This window comes from Danio rerio, chromosome 11 (genome assembly GCF_052040795.2).
Source record: "Danio rerio strain M-AB ecotype USA chromosome 11, GRCz13ab, whole genome shotgun sequence".
Classification (NCBI taxonomy): Eukaryota; Metazoa; Chordata; class Actinopteri; order Cypriniformes; family Danionidae; genus Danio; species Danio rerio.
In genome coordinates, this window is record NC_141031.1 from 26,994,272 (window position 1) to 27,012,593 (window position 18,322).

An 18,322-nucleotide genomic window follows, 5' to 3' on the forward strand; every position below is an offset into this window, starting at 1 on the left:
AATACAATTATTAGGCACATTATAAATGTGGTTGTAAGTCAAGAGTACAGCATTTGTAGCTGCAGTTATAAACTGCTTAATAACATTTATTAATGTAGTGTTCCATCCTGCATCTGTAGACTTTAATAGCTCCATGAACTTGAATTGATTTATGAGCTAAGCCTGAACAAAAAGCTTAGAATAAAAGACATGGCAACACTGCAAGAGCATGTTCTGTGATGAAGACTTCCAAATAAAACAAACAGAACAGAATTCTGGGTAAACAGAATATCAACTGATGGACAGTAATCTCCCACATTTGATTAAAAATATTGTCCTTTGTGTCAAGAAGACCAATGAAGGTCTTATGAGTTTGGAATGGCGTGAGGGTGAGTAAATGATTACAAAAGTAACACTCACTGTACTGAAGCCCTGATGTAGTTCAGTGGGGTTGAGCATTGTTTTCTTCTGTCTGGCTTTCTCCAACGCCGGCAGCATGACCTCAGTCCACAGGGATGAATGCAGTTGCACAATGTCCTGAATGTTACTGAAGAGACGTGTGGGTTCGACTTCAGTTAGTAAACCACTCTCCTGCAGGTTCAGCAGGCCACACAGAAACAGCTGGCGAAAGAAGAAGAGATGCAGACTTTATACTGTGCTTCTGATATAAACTGCCACAGGTTCATATACTTTAAAAGTTCCTGAAATGCTACAGTCAATGTGCGTTGGATGAGACAACATTTAAAAAAATGTTTTTTAATCTTTTAACTGAATTATATAATTATTATATGGTAAAAAATGTAATGGCAAAAATATGTCAACAAATATCTTTGTCACTTATTTTATTAATTTAATCAGCTTTTAACTACATGTTTATAAGTTGTACAAAATGTAACCTAATATTTTTAGTCAGTTTGATTGATGTAAGTTGAGATTACAGGAAAAGTTAATTTGATTGGGCTAAAAAAATTGAGACAGCAAGAAAATGTTTACAGTGTAAGATTATTTTAAAATATAGTAAATATAGTTTGGGTCTTACATCAGTAATAACATGCAGTTTCTTGATGTAGTCTGATTCGGTCTGCAGGAGTTCCCATATGGCTTCTTGCTGATGGCATTGACGTCTGGTTAAAATCTAGAAGAAAAAAACAGCGACAGCCTAATCAATGACCCTGTTTACATCTATTATAAAAGGGTTAGTTCACACAAAAATGATTAACAGCACTGTTCCTTTGTTTGTTTCAAATAAGTTTGTGTTACTTTTTTCTGTGGAGCACAAAAGAAGATATTTTGAAGAATATTGAAAGCTGTTTACCATTATCTTCTATAGCATATTTATTTTTACTATGGATGTCAATGGGTAGGGGTTTCCAACATTTTTTAACATATCTTCTTTTATGATCAACAGAAACTCAAACTGATTAGGAACCCTTTGATGGTGAGTAAACAGTAAGTACATTTTTATTTTGAGGTGAACTATCCATTTAAGATGCATTTTTGTCACTAATGACCAGTGTTGGGTAAGTTACTTTAAAAAAAGTAATAGATTACAAATCACTGACCACTACTGTAAAATTGTAATCTGATTCCATTACTAATTACTTCATGTAAAAAGTAATCAGATTACTATGTTTTTTCTAAATCATATAAAATATGCCTATAAAAAACGAAGTAAATTGCAGCTTTTTCAGTAATTTAATATTCACTAAGAAACATTACAACTTAAAGAGTTCGCCCAAAACTTAAAAACTTCTCTCATCATTCACTTGTTTCAAATCTGTTTCTTTTATTTATTTTTTGGACACAAAAGAAGACATTGAGAAGAAAACTAGATACCTGTAACAATTGACATCCATAGTATGCAAAAGCATTGCAGTGTTTGGGAGGTTTGTGTTTATCTGAGGTAATTAATCTATACCAAAGCGTGTATACTCCATACAAAGTATGAAGCTGACCTGTCAATTCTTGTAAGTGACTCTAGAATTTTTGTCATAAACTGCTTTCTGTTCAAGTGCTTGAACAGTTGCTGGTCAAGTTAAAAGCAGTTGAAAGTTCTTTAGAAGCTATTTACAAAGTAATGTCTGTATTTTAACTTAAAGAAGCAACCATGCTCGACAGTAACAGCATCGTTGCAGAGGAAAATGTGATTTAAAAAAATAGATATTTCAGTAACGCAAGTAACGCAATTACAATAACTTTAGTAACTGTAATCAAATTACACAAATTTAAAATGTAATTCGTTACATTCTAGCATTTAAGTTCCACAAAAATGTAATTAGAATACAGTAACACCAAAAACCCAGTTACACACAAATCTGCTGATGACAAGGAAACTAGACTAAATAGAGGTGTAAAAACTTTAGGTCTAAAACTTTAGACTATTTAGATTGTCCACTTTCCAGCACTTCCAGAGGTACTCAAAAACACATTTGGCTAGACTTAAATCCTAGTGTAAATGTTCATGTTGACAAATGTATTTACATGGCTACTAAAGACAAGTTACACTAATGTCCAGTTACAATACATAGTGAAGGGAAAATGTTAAAAAATGGCCCTTAAGTAAAATTATTATTAATTTTCAAATGTTTTCCCTGTGATTTTCAACAGAGCAAGAACATTTTGACAATATTTCCTATAATATAATATAATAATATTTTTCTTCTAGAGAAAGTCTTTTTTTTTTTTAGTTCGGCTAATAAAAGCATTTTTAAAATAGTTATTTTTTTAAGATCAATATTTATTAAAGACCAAGCAGTTTTTACTTGCTTATTTAACCTAGTTAATCTGATAAACTTATTTAAGCATTTAAATTGCACTTTAAGCTGGATACTAGTATCTTGCAAAATAACTAGTAAAATATTATGTACTGTCATTATGGTGAAGAAAAAAGTTAGCTAAAAAAAGTTATTGTGTTTAAGAATGTGTTAAAAAAGCTGTATTGGGAAATATTTTAAAAGAAATAAATTTCACAAAGAAGATGTTGTAATGTGTTGTAGGGCATAGTATTGTTGCCTTTAACTATATACAGTATACATAATACATACAAGTGAGTTGCAAACATTATGTATATGGTATATTCTTCATCTTAATTTTATGAGTTCATCTCTTTCATGGTGATGATAATATGTAATAAAAAACAGAAGGGTCATCTGTGTTAAAATCAGTAGTACTTTACGTCTTTAAAGCTGAAAGAGTTACTCTTATTATAAAACCGATCATGACAAGAGCAATAAAACATTCATTTCTACAACAGAAACACCATAAAACCATTCATAACTGATTACAGCCATCAGTCTGACCGCTTTTATCATTGCATAATGAAGTCAGATGACGTTGATTCATGATTTATTATGGGTTATTATGACCTGCTAATAAAATATAAAAATACTATAGTCCTGCGAAAGAAAGGAAAGTGTGTTCACCTCAGGATTCTCCAAAAGCTGCTTCCAGCTCTCTTCAAGCTCCAGATTGGGCTCCTCTTCCCAAGAGTCTCTGTGGAACGAGAGCTGCGGAGGCATCTTGGGTAATCCAAACATGGTGTATGAGTATAACTTACTCTGCAGCTGCTCTACACGATCACACTCCTGAAAAGAGAAATGCGGAGAGGAAATCAAATATAATTCATATGAGAAACTTATTGCAGCAAGTGAACTTTCATAGATTTTTGGTTCAAATCTGCAAACTAAAAATGTAAAACATTATTTTGCTTCAATATAAGAAGCAGTGGCACACCAAATCTCCCGTAAATCACTAATAACCTACAAAAAACTGCAACAAATAAACAGCAAAATTATCTAATATTGTATCATATTTATTCGCAAATTATGTAAACAATTTAAGTTTTTTTATTTTATTTTGTTGACACTTTATGAAAGTGACTGCATTTGAATAAAGATTAAACATCAGGATAGTTATACTGTAGCTAAACTTTGTTATATATTTCGAATAAAGCATATAATATCAAATATATAATAATTTACTAAACAATTAAATGAATTTTTAATTCAAATAATAATTAATAAATGAATAATGATATGGTATCAATACACTGTGCATCTCAAGAATAAAGCACTACTCAAACTTAAGTTTTTACCTCACGAGTTATGTTTAATTCTAGGCACAAACTCAAATACAGTATTAACCCTATAGTATTGTATTTATCATGCAGCAAATCTCAAGGCACCTTTAATGATCTCATAAGCTGTAGTCATTCCTAAACAGGCATTGTTATCCACACCGGACCAACGTCAAACTATTATGCTACTTTTACAAGAGACACATGCAGAGGAAGAGGACCCAACCTGAGCTCTGACCCTAAGTTTACACTCCTGAGTCAGTCAGAGGGTGTAAACTAACATAAATCCCAAGAGTATAATAACTAAATCACGTCAAAAGTCCCTGCACGTGAAGGAAAAAATGAGCCTAAGCTTGTAGGAAAGTCTACTTGTACAGTACATTGTCCTGTTTTTGGTGCTGGATATTTCCAAAGTAAGACACTGTACTGTAGGTGAATTGGGTAAAAACACTAATAAGTTGTTTCTCAGTTGAGTATTTTCATTAAGGACTGAATAAAAAAGTACATTTCCTAAAATGTTATGTTTAAATATGCTTATTAAATCCACTTTATTTAACTAAAAACAGTGCTCAGGATAATTAAGCACATGTTAATTTTGAAAATGAATACTTTTATACATTTCTCAGTGAATAAAGGTAGTATATTTTTGTGCATTTGAACAAAGCAGATTTATTAAAATGATATATTTATTAAAATAATCTTTTAGTTACGGAACATCTTTAGAAATAGAAGGATAATTTATTTAAATTGATGCAAAGTAATGCAAAAATAAATACAAACTCAAGAATTTTAAGAAAATTAGATTTTTTTTTTTCGTTTCTTGGTTTTTACTCTTAAAAAAAAAAATTGTTTTTAATATTTTCCGTAACATATACATTTGGGCCACTCATTTTTAGAGTGTTATTGTAAGTTTTTTCTTAGATTAGCTCTACATTTGGCTTCAGTACTGACTAATCTAAAGTATACTGTATGCACATATATGATATTTTAAAGCATCCTATATAATATAATAATTGAAAAGAGATATTTGTGAGGGAAGCACTCTTATATGCTGAGAATGTGCTAATGTGCATACATTTCTAGCTCAAACAATCTGAACATTAGATGAAGTCAGGTTCAAAAATCTTATTTCATTTTTATTTTAATTTTGTTTTGACATTAAAATTAAGGGTTTTTACAAAGGGGATTTTAGAAATATCTTAACCTCACTATAAAAGCCTGATCACACAAGGAAACATAACTATTTTACTTTTTGTCAATTTAGCGGATGAATTCACACAAGTTCAGGTGAAAAGCTAGAATTAGGTATTTGCAGAAGTATGCGGAAGGACTTTTAATTTGTCAGTAACCTGGGTCAAGTGCTTCCCCACTGGATCTCCAACAGCTGAGTGATATTCGATATAAAGAGGGTCTCACAGTGTACAAGAAGCACTGCATTAAATTAAATTTTCCCTGCCATGTCTTTAAAATATAAGCATTTATTTTACCCCAGTATATTCAATGAAGCTTCTGTGCTAGCCTGCTAATCCTGATGGGTGCGTGCATGTAAACAGCTTTTCATCTTCTTTCACCCTTGAGCAACTAAATGAATGCCAAAGTCTATTTAACTGATTGTATTTTAATTTTACTACAACATCGATCCTGTGAAAGGAACCGTATAAAATGAAAAAAAGACACATTAACTGTTCACCAGAAGTTTATCAGTATGGGAGGAAACACTAGCTCTGCATGTACCCTAATTTTAAAAGATGAAGTGCCACCAAACCCCATCCCTAAACCCAACCGACACTAGGGGACAAGCAAATCATACTAAATTGTCCAAATGAGATCATACAAATTAGCCACTAAATTGCTGTTGGATAGCGTTGACAAATTACATTGTGAAAACATTCAGAATACAGATAAAACAGTGAAGTTTTATGTAAAAGCTGCCGATGTGGATATTTATGACAGGAGAAAAACCCCATTTTGAGAAAATGGCTTTAACCTCCAAGGGCTTAGTGGCCACATACGTGGACAGCATATTTTAGCCTTAAAGTGGCTTTTAAGATTTTATATTTTGTTACAGACACATCCTGTAACTGTTAACACATCCTGTTACTGCTGTTCACACAGCATATGCAATGTCCCAAACACTATTTTTAACTGTCCAAAATGAGGAAAAAAATAGTTTTTACTCTCTGATAGTCAAAACATGTTCAAAAAAATTACATATGTTATATATGCATTGAGAAACTGTCAGGAAAAGTGTTTTATGCAAATTCGGACCACAAGTCCACATATATGGACATCACTTTTCTCTAAAAGTACATCATATGAACATATAGCAAAGAGAAATAAAAAATGCAGGTAAAAAACACCTTGGGTCTTAAGAGGTTAAAGTGCTATGAAATATACATTTTTCTTCTATGTTTGACAATCACAACCGAAACACAAAGAGAGGGTGGGACATAGTGTAGCTCCTCCCCCTTTTTTAAACAGCCAATAGTGTTTTGTTTTATCACCGCTCTGCCAGTGAGAGAAGTTTAGCTCAAGTGAATCAAATCAAAAGCAATTGAAAAGAGTCTTGAAGGGGGTCGGACATGTCAGATATAGAGAGCATTTGATTGGTTATGATTTGATGATAAATAGTAGTGTGAGTAAATGGGAATAAAACTGTTGATCCATTTAGGTGGAAGTGACAAACTACAAGCTTTACATGTTAATTTCAGTTTCTAAACACGGATTTTGTCACTGTTTTGGACCACAATACAGAATACAGACTGTACAATTTAGAAAGACTTAAAAGTGTATGTTAGATGTTTCTTTTTTTTTGGATTACACTGAATAAACACTGAAAATTGCACTGCTTCACCTTAAGTGGAGCAATACTTTGACAAATTGAAATTTCTTCCTTCACACACTCACTCAAGTGTGAAATGCAGAGACTTTGCCAGGAATATCTAAGTGTTTGTTTTGCATATAAGAAAGTGGCTTGCTGCTGTAAAACAACGCTTGGATGCTGACCTTCCCTAGAGAGCCATTTCCTGAGTTGGAGCTGAATAGGCCGCTGAATCGGCTGGCGGCGCGGTTCCTCCATCGGTCGGGACCTGTTATAGATCCTGGAAGAGATCCACTAAGCTGGGACAGGGAGTCTTGGTTTGAGATGCTGGAGTCACCCAGAAACTCCGGCATGTTCTTTCGCCGACGTGTTTGACCCTGTTATAGACAGACATTAAGAGGGAGAAGTGATGAGGAAAAGGAAAAGTAAACAAGAGAGCAATGTTTGTACTGAAGGAGGGGGGTGGGGGTTATACTGGACTCCACATACAGCTGAAAGCAAAATTATTGACCCTCCTGTGAAATTTTAAATTCCTTTTTCAAATATTTTCCAAGGGATGTTTAACAGAACACGGAAATGTTCACAGTAGTTTCTTTAATATTTGTTTCTTCTAGAGAAAGTCTAATTTCTTTTAGTTTGGCTGGAACATTGGACTTTTTTACGTCAATATTATCTGCCCCTTGACATTTTTTTTTCTCTCCAATGGCTACAGATTAATTAGACCTTCATATAGTTAAATAACTTTCAAATTGCACATTTAAAGATTAAAATACTGCAAAATAATTAGCAAAATATTATGTATCGTCAACTGTATAGTCAAAACAAACCTAAGAATAAATGCGTGGTGTATTTTTTCAATATTTTATTTATTTATTTTAATATTAAACATGATTAATGACAATTTAAATAATAACAATATGTAAATTGATAATAGTAACATAATTATTATTAGTAATATTATTATTAGTATTATTATTATTATTATTATTATTAATAATAATAATAATAATAATAATAATAATAATAATAATAATAATAATAATAATAATAATAATAATAATAATAATAATAATAATAATAGAGTTATTATTATTAAGAAATTTAATCATTCATTAATTTTCCTTTGGCTTAGTCCCTTTATTCATCATGTACCGCCAACCCATCCAGCATATATTTTACACAGCGGATGCCCTTACAGCTGCAACCCAATACTAGGAAACACCCATACACACTCATTCATACACACACACTCATAAACTACGGTCAATTTAGTTTATCCAATTTACCGAAACCACATGTTTTTGGACTGCCAACATGGGGAGAACATGCGAACTCCACATAGAACTGGCCTAGTTGGGATTCGAACTAGCAACCTTCGTGAGAATCACTTTATTTTGATGTTCCATTAGAGTATTAGTAGACTGTCAGCTTAATGTTAATACTGCTCCTTAAACAGACATTTAATTGACTATAAGAAACTTTGCAAGTACATGTCAACTTACACTAACCCCAACCTAACAGTCTACTTATAATTGAATAAGAATTAGTTGGCAAGTACTGTAGATGCAATGTAACTTAAATTCAACAAACAGACCATCAAAATAAAGTGTTACCCCTTGTTGCTATAAGGCGACAGTGCAAACCACTGAGCCACCAAGTTGCCTTATTAATTAAGGAATTATATTTTAATAATTAATATGACACTTGTATGACTCGCGTATTAAAATACACACAAAAAATGTTGAGTAGTGTTTTAATAAATGAAAAAAACACAACTGCTGCGGTTGTTGTTAATTAAATAATTAAATAAAAAAATGAATGAATCTTTTAAATAAATAATATTTTTATAAAAGATATTACTTTTCAATATTTACACATTTAAAAATTTCTGGGAAAATGATCCTAAATGAAATGACAGAAATGTTGCAACTCAATTTTTTTAAATTTATTTCAGAGCAGCAAACAAACCACAGAGAAGATGAAAAAAAAACAATAATGTAACATCAATTTTCAATTTGACAGTTGGTCAAAGCAGCCACCTTAAGTGCAGTCATCAGCCTAAACTGTGGAATTTTAAGTGCCAGATGCAGCTCGGCTCTGACAGGTAAGGAAGCACGAAACAAAACACTCAGGACATTTATACATAAACAAAGACAGGCCTGTTCTCAGAGTGTCTCGGGACATCTTTCACCTGAGGATGGGACACCACACGTGCGTCAAATATAAAAAAAAAGAAGCTCTGCTGACCTTAGGGAGCACATTCAGCTGTCAACAGGTGAAAAGGCCAGTTGGGTTTTGCCAACATTCTCCGCACCAAAAGGTTAAAACATTTGAGAATTGACTGACAAGAATTAGTGAACCCCGTGACCTGGGTGAGTGAGAGGAACCCTTCGGCAACAACAGGAAAAGAGGCAAGGCATGTCTCGGAAAACAGGGGAAAGGCTTTTCCCTTGTTCACGACAATGGAAAGAGATGAAGAATGCATGAGTGTAGTGGGGAAAGCCACTCAATGTCCCGGGAGACTCATTACTTGGACATTGTGTTCTGATGATGCCTTTCTTTTGAATGGAAAATGCAATTACAATGGGTTAAAAACAAACCTGGCATTTTTTGGGGTTTCGTCAAAGATATTAAAGATCTCCAGGCACTGGGTTGAAGCCACCCAATGTTTCTGAACAGACAGAATGTTCTGTCTTAAAGAATGATGAAGACAAAAACCAATTGGTTGCTTCTCCGGATCAATAAACATTCCTAGATTGACTTAATATGTTTCTCAGCATTTTGCTGTCACTCAGCACATTTGCGATTCCAGCAAAGCTGCTAACAATAATTGACAGGCCATCCTGCTCGCAGAAAACTAATTAAAGTCATCCTTCAAAGATGACAAGCTGACATTGTCTTGGTCTTGTGTTCATCTGAAGAACCTGTTTGACTCATTTCTTTGGCTGGTTTACACAAAGTCAACACTGCACCCAGACACCATGTGATGAGAGTTATCAAAAGAAACCCAAGTATACTCTCAGCGGTGCCAAAAACACGAAATTCTGCCCCATCCGCTAATAAAAACAAGCCAATATGCTTGATGAAGCCATTATATTTATTAAGAGATGTGGAAAGAAATGCATGCACCGCAGGCAATATATTCCCGGCAGTTCCCAGGCGCCCTTTGAAGACTCATATTTGATTACAGATGGTTTATAAGAACCAAAGCCAAGCTGTCAAAGACTGAAGACAAGCAGTAATAAGCTCACCGTAGATGTCAGAGGCATTTCCAAAGCAGTCCACAGCATTGCACGACATCAAAAAAGATCCAGGCCCATGCTGATCCCGGAATTAAGCGAAGTGAATCAAAGCTACATGGATGTCAGAGCACTAGTGCATGCGGATCCGCTTCTCCATGCATGTGAGTGAACCTGAAGGAGGCTGCGTGGACTGAACGGCAGACGCTGCATTGCTGAGGAGGGCTGGACGGCTGTCATAGTAACTGCTGAATCCTGCCCTCCTATTGTGTGAGCAGGAAGAGAGGGAAGCGGAGCCGAGGAGGAGGAGCTGCTGCTGCTACCTCAGCCACCTCGAATAACTGATCCTCGCAGCCGCTCACTTGCAGATCAACACTGCTGTGAGCTGACTGCAAATCACTGTTTACTGCAACATCTGCTGCGGATGGTGATGGTGAAAGCGAATGTTGCTGATGATGAAACATGTCAGAGCGGGAAATCAGCACTGTGGTTGTAAAGGCATGGAAATTGGCAGCAACAATAGTCAGGTAGACTGTGATGTAAACTGATGCTGAGCTGGTGCTTAAAGGCCCGAAGTGTGCAAGAAAATCTCCCTTGCGCCATTACACCCACATCAGTCTGAACAGCCTGATCTCACGAGAAAACGTAAGTATTTTACGTTTTGCCAGTTTAGTGGCTAATTCGTACGAATTCGTACGATTTCAGTCGTACGAAATGATACGATTTTAAAAAGGAGGCGTGGCACCTGAACCCACCCCTAACCCCAACCGTCATTGGGGGAAAAGCAAATCGTACTAAATTGTACGAAATAGATTGTACGAATTCATACGAATTAGCCACTAAATGAAAAAGTTATGAATTGCCGTGAGATTGTGTTGGTCTGAACTGTTACTACAAGAGAGGATGAAAACATGCCATTTTGTTCACACCAAATTATGACAGTAGCATGTAAATTTTGCAGCGGAAAACAAGACTCATCAGACCAATCTTCTGGTGAGCCGTGTGGTTTTTGCTGCTGTTGTTCACCTTCTTCAAGGTTTGACATTTTGCACATTCAGAGATGTTCTTCTGCAAACCTTGATTGTAATGATAGTTATTCAAAGTATTGTTAACCAAGGCATTTCGGATCCACAGAATTGCCACTAAAGGAGGCTCACAGCAAGAATGATAAATTTAAAGATAACGATAATGTCATCATTCTTAGAACTGTTCAGAATAGAAAATAACATCGGAATTCAGACCACAGCTATAGTGATAAAGATTTGTATTTTCTAGTTCAAATATCTAAAAAAAAAAAATCACTTTAAATAAAAATCACATTAAATCAAGAAGCATTTTCCACAGAAAATCTGTCTAGAAAATGTTTATTCTTTAAGATTTTTTACATATTTGGACTAGAAACAAGGCAAAAACAATAAAAAGGAAATAATTTTTGCAGTATTTACCAACTGTCAATGATTCATAGTACATGGCTGTGAAATTTGATCACAAGAAAACCAACCATGATATCTAAAATTTTTTTGCAAATGAAGAGTAAAAAATGCATCAAAAAGTTATAAGATGCATTTCTTTCATTAAAAGCACATTTATAGTATTGCAACTGTGTATAAAAGCACACAACTGTTCAACAAGCTGAAAAATGCAGAGATAGAGGGCGCATCTCTAAATTAGTCAGAGCAGCAGCATCACAATTAACCTAGTTAAGCCTTTAAATGACACTTTAAGCTGTATTGAAGTGTCTTGAAGAATATCTAGTCAAATATTATTAACTGTCATCATGACAAAAATAAAATAAATCAGTTATTAGAAATGAGTTATTAAAACTATTATGTTTAGAAATGTGTTAAAAAAAGCTTCTCTCCGTTAAACAGAAATTAGGGAAAAAATAAATAGGGCGGCTAATAATTCAGGGGGTCTAACAATTCTGACTTCAACTGTGCATGTTAGAAAACAGTTAAAATAGCAATTTATTGCTTTCAAGTTTTCTGTAAACTAAAGACATTTATTACAACTTGGCCAACCTATTTGATGTATTTTATGCATAGCCCTGGTTTATTTTTAATCATGCAAAATTTTGCATTGCCACTAGATTAATATATTTTCTTCAAGAACAGTAACTGATTGGAATACTCAGAAAGGTGAGCACAGACTCCTTTGAGTACTTACAATGCATCCAGCAGTGGAGAACATTAGTTATTTACTCATCAATTTAAAAGAGCATTATTTTAAAGTTTTTCTTTTTAATTTATCTAATATTTTCAGCAATAAAACCATCTACAAGACTTTGCAAAGGTCTGCAAGGGTTAAATAAATGAAAAACCCTTCAAATTATGTGTTCTTGTCCTATTGATATCTTTATATATTTTGGCGGAAATAAATAGTGTGAGCCCATATTCCTGTATAAAGTTTCACAATTGCAATCACTCATCTGTCAGTGGTTGAAAAGGCTGGTGCGTCTCTGATGTATTGTTGATCCACCATTACGGGTGGCAGCTGGGTGTACTGCAGTCACAGCGGTAAATGGCTGCAGTCAGAGTAGATTAATTCATTCAGATCTTTTGTACATTTAGATAAATATCGATTCTTTGTGCCAGAGCATATTGATATATTTGCCTCACCCATAATCTATAACCAAACTCTCCAACAAACTAAAACAAAACTAAAACTAAAACTAAAACAAAAACTAAACAAAGTTAGTAATTTCATGCACTCTTGGGGGCCCTCTGGTGGCCATGGGGCCCTAAGCAGCCGCTTAGCTCGCTTATGCCTTGGGCTGGCTCTGCAACATTGAAATCAAACCAGAGTTCATTGAAGTATAAAGGGGAAGCACAATTTAAAGCTACATACAACACTGTGGTGAAGAACACTGCTTAATGTTAAGCCCTATTTTCAAGAATATTTTAAGATAATAACTATATTAAAACAATTAGTTATACAATACAAGGAAATGACAAAAATTTACATAGAAACTATGCAAGCTAGCCAAGCAATTTGAAGTATAAAACATTTGAGTGCTAGTTTTGTCATCTTTGTGTTGCCTTTTTAGGTTATCGTCCTTAGAGTGAATGGCCCTTTACTGGAATCTTTTTTTATAATTCTCTGTAAACCACAGAAATGCTTGTGCTTGAAAATCCCCGTAGATCAACAGTTTCTGAAATACTCAGACAAGCTTATCAGGCATCAACATATATGCTATGTTCAAACTCCCATTAAGCTTCTTTCTTCCCCATTCTGATGCTTGATTCGATTAACTTGCCTAAGTTTACGAGCCAAAATGAATCGAGTTGCTGCCAAAAGATGGCCTGATTAGATATTTGAGCTAATGGTCAGCTGAATGTGCATTGGGTTACCTAATAGAGTGGTCAGTTTATTAGGTGTGCGGATATTTATATATACACATTTTTATAGTATGGCTATGGCGAGTCAGGGAGCATAAAAAACTCAGAGTAGAACATACTGTGCTGTCATATTCTTGAAATTACAGCAATATTGACAATGTGTAAACAGAACATATAACTCCAGCTTTATATGTAGAGTTTTTATTTGTGACAATATAAACAGTCACACAGAGTTTGCTATACAGTTTATGTGAATGCACTTTTAATATATCTTTTTTAAAAGAAATATATTTTCTCAATCATTTTGGTAAGACCAACTGAGTTGAGCCGATGTTATGTCAGAATGATCAAGGAGTGCAACAATGCCAGTTTAAATTGTTATGGCAAAAAATAAAACAAGAAAAAAAAAAGACTTTGCAATGTATACTGTATTTATTGTCCATATAACTGAAGTCAACTAGGTTTTGTGTTGTTTTGAACACGATTTACTATTGTTTTATAGACAAAAACATGATTTGTCAGTTCAAAAATGTTAATTATTGTTTTTTGAATATTCATCTAAGATATTATAAAGCACATTCTAACACTTCAAATACATAACTTATAACATACAAATCCTTAAACAAGCAAAACAAATTTAAACCAGAAAAACACTGGTGATGTTTGAACTAGTGATTCGATTAATGTTCAAATGTGCAGTGAATATAAACACATTTTGGAGTCCTGTCTTCTGAGGCACAGCACACCATTCTTCACTTTCTGACAGATCCTAAGGTAACTTAAGGGACTGTGACTAATGATGTGTTTGCTTAATTTGCATAATGCCCTAATTTGCATTTTGCAGAGGATCTCTCTGTACTGTCCAAAACCAACCCTAAAATCAGGTGAGGAATGCAAGATGAGAGCACTCTGTCATCCTGTCAGGAATTATAGTGGTAATCTGCTGTGCCATTTACATTATATTTTGCATGTCATAAATTTTCATTTTTTGTTTAATTAAATACAGCTCGACGTGTAACATATTAGCTTGCACTCTTTGCTCCTGTGACTTTGCTTGCAGATTGTCAACTATGTTTCTATTTTGAATAAATAAGTCAGACATAGTGAAGATGAGGCACATTAAATACAGAAATAAAGAAACACTTAGGCCAGCAAATGCTTTAAACCTTCCAGGTGCTTCTGTACATACCGATGGTTACACATTTACCCAGATTTCCTCAGCAATGTGCCTGAAATCATATGATACTGTATAATGATAACAGGAGATAGTTGAAGTTTCGGTTTCCAGTGAAAGATAATGACCTAAGGATGTATAAATTACAAAATAAAAATGCTATTTTTTATACTATTTACAAAACTAGAAGTTAAGGTAGTAATTTCAGAGATAAATAAAAATGTGTTAATTAATCAAAACATTATATTATATTATACTATATTATATTATATTATATTTAAATAGGCAACATTCTTTTTACTGTAAATAGATGGATTTTATTAATAATTTATAGAACCTAATAATATAATATAATAATAATAATATAATTAAATAATATTATAATAGAATATAATTATTAAACTTAAATGTATTTTTTTCATCTAAGAGGTAAATGGCGTTCTATTCAATTGTATTCGATTTTATTCAAAAGACAACAAACCATTTTTACTGTAAAAAAAAAAAGCCAACTTATTCTGCACGTTTTACCGTTTTATCCAGCAGATGCTCTTCCAGCCCTAACCCATCACTGGGAAACATCCATACACTCTCATTCACACACATACACTACGGACAATTAAGCCAACCCAATTCACCTATACCACATGTCTTTGGACTGTGGGGGAAACCGGAGTACCTGGAGGAAACCCAAACGAACACGGGAAGAACATGCAAACTCCACAACTGACCCAGCCGAGGCTCGAACGTGCTACCCCCTGCATATAATATAATATAATATAATATAATATAATATAATATAATATAATATAATATAATATAATATAATATAATATAATATAATATAATATAATATAATTTAATATAATATAATATAATATAATATATCTCATTTACATTTCATCTAATATAACAATTTTTGCTTAAATACATGACAATTTTCTCCTAAGCTTGAACTTGAGACTAATATTAAACCTGCATATTTGTGGCGTTACCTTGACCCCTTGTTTTGCATCTTTGAGTGTATCTGCAGGGCTGTTAGGAGAGCTTGATGTGGCCTCAGGCAGGGGACTTGGAGGTGGTGAGTCTCCAGATTCAAAGTGCTGCACGCGAGCAGCCACCAGCCCAGCCCTGTGAGGCCTGTAGTAGGCATGAACCCTCGGAGGTTCATTCAGAGGACTGTAGTGGATCAGCAGCCCACCCGGCACCTCTGGCAAAGATGATATGCTGGGCACATTCCATGTCTTCTGACGAAAGTTCAGCATTTTCTGAATCACACAGGCTTCTCTTCTATACAAGGTGGATGAAACGCTTCGAGCAGATCCAAAACAAATGATTTAATCCTTGTCAAATTTACTGTGGTTTTGAGTCATGGTTGAAGAAATCAGTGAGCAATGTCTGTATTTCAAATCCACCTCAAAATTCTTTCAGAACGAGACCAGACTTTGCTCTTCTCTTCGCTCTGTCTTCCAGTGTTGTTCAGCGTGTGTATTCCTCGGCGCGTGTGTTAATCTTGTGATCTGACCTTTGACTTTGATGCCAGAGCTGATGGAAGGTGGAGCGAAACCTCCCGCCACTCTTCCTGGCTACTCGGTTCCACTTCGTGCCGTCTTTAGCTAAGATACACACACACTGCTGCCTTTCCAGATGGCAGGAACCGGCTGTAGGCCACTATCTTATCATTTCTTCTGTGGCTTGACAGTCACTTTTATGGCTAGTTATATAAGCCCACAGCGACAGCACACATCTGAACTTCTAACACAGTACAGTCAAAGCAACCTTGTCGTACAATATTATTGTAGCGATATATTTACAAGAAGTATTAAAGTTTTATTTATATTAATTATATTATATTTTATATATATATATATATATATATATATATATATATATATATATATATATATATATATATATTTATTTATATATATATATATATATATATATATATATATATATATATATATATATATATATATATATATATATATATATATATATGAGGCGAGGCAGTGGCGCAGTAGGTAGTGCTGTCGCCTCACAGCAAGAAGGTTGCTGTAACGAGGAGACTGACACGGAGGGATCCATTATGCAGTATTTATTAATCAAGCTCACATTCACACACACAATATGCACTAATGTGCAAACACACAACAGCAACAGTCTATGGTGGATAAAGACTGGCGATGAACAGACACAGAGTGTTTTACCAGGCATAGATCGAGGGCAGGCTGCAAGTATCAGAGTCCGTGTATCAGGCGTGGGTCGTGGGCAGGCAGCGAGTATCAGAGTCCGTATATAAGGCGTGGGTCGTGGGCAGGCAGAAGGCGAAGAAGAGTCAGAAACAGGCTGGAGTAGTGCACGAGGAATCAGGCAGGAATAACGCTCAGAAATGCTGGCCGGGGCTAAACAAGACTTCGCACTGACTGAGCGTTTGGAGCTGGCTTATAAAGGGTACGTGGGTCGTTAGCTAGATTCAGTTCAGGTGTGCTAGATCAGTGTAAGTGGATGATGTAATGCTTAGAAGTCCGGAGATGGTGGCCTCTGCTGGCCAGCGAGGGGAATGACTGGGACCGAGTCGGTGACAGTTGCTGGGTCGCTGGTTGGAACCTCGGCTCAGTTGGCGTTTCTGTGTGGAGTTTGCAGGTTCTCCCTGCCTTCGCGTGGGTTTCCTCCGAGTGCTCCGGTTTCCCCCACAGTCCAAAGACATGCGGTACAGTTGAATTGGGTAGGCAAAATTGTCCGTAGTGTATGAGTGTGTGTGTGAATATGTGTGTGGATGTTTTCCAGAGATGGGTTGCGGCTGGAAGGGCATCTGCTGCGTAAAAACTTGTTGGATAAGTTGGCGGTTCATTCCGCTGTGGCGAGTTTTTATATATATACACACACACACATACATACATACATACATACATACATACATACATACATACATACATACATACATACATACATATATATATATATACACACACACACACATACATATATATATACATATATATATATACACACACAAACACACACACACGCACACACACACACACACACACACACACACACACACACACACACACACACACACACATCTAATATAATATAAATTAATATAATTATTAAATAATTAAATGTTTTTAAACAAAAATAAGTGTCAAAATATGAGTGAAATTATGTGCCATCAACATTCACTACAACTAAAACATTTATGTAAATGTGCAACAATGTACTATTCTGACCTAGACTTAGAAAAGTATAATAATTTATACTTTTTTATCAAAGTATATATAAATAATATATAATAAAATATTTTCAACTGTTAATTTTTTATTATTATTACCATAGCATGCAGGCTGAAAAAACAATATAATGAAATATATCATTTTAACAACCCCCAACCCCTTCCCCTGCAGTCTCTTTAAACTGGGATATCCAATAAATAGAAGTAAACATAAACAAATATCAAGCATCAATTATACAAAATAAGGCAATCATTCTGGATCTTGATCATTGTTTTGTGCAATAAACAAGGAGATTTTGTCAGCCGCTGAAGTTCAGATCTTTAATGTACACATTTGTACCAAGTTCACTCAAGCTGTGGATAATTCCAACATTATAATGTCCTGAAGTTGAACCAGCCACTTGTACGTGTCCAAAGTATGTGGATAAAGTCAATGTTGGGCTAGTATTTCTTTTGCAGGA

At 34.6% G+C, this 18,322-nt stretch overlaps 1 protein-coding gene across 15 annotated transcripts in view; it reads right to left on the minus strand.

Moving 5' to 3' along the window:
- The window catches only part of plekhg5a (pleckstrin homology domain containing, family G (with RhoGef domain) member 5a), a 74,196-nt gene that overhangs the window by 14,807 nt on the left and 41,067 nt on the right, over positions 1–18,322 (minus strand). For 13 of the 15 annotated variants that reach the window (XM_087273558.1, XM_087273557.1, XM_087273561.1 and 10 more), the window contains 4 exons: positions 7,061–7,252; positions 3,402–3,563; positions 1,019–1,114; positions 400–600 (listed from right to left, as the gene is read on the minus strand). In XM_087273558.1, coding sequence (XP_087129684.1) covers positions 400–600; positions 1,019–1,114; positions 3,402–3,563; positions 7,061–7,252 — 651 coding nt within the window. Of the gene's footprint in view, positions 1–399; positions 601–1,018; positions 1,115–3,401; positions 3,564–7,060; positions 7,253–10,126; positions 10,310–15,618; positions 16,381–18,322 lie in introns of those variants that run through there. The other 2 variants (XM_087273568.1, XM_087273569.1) reach the window with 2 other exon arrangements.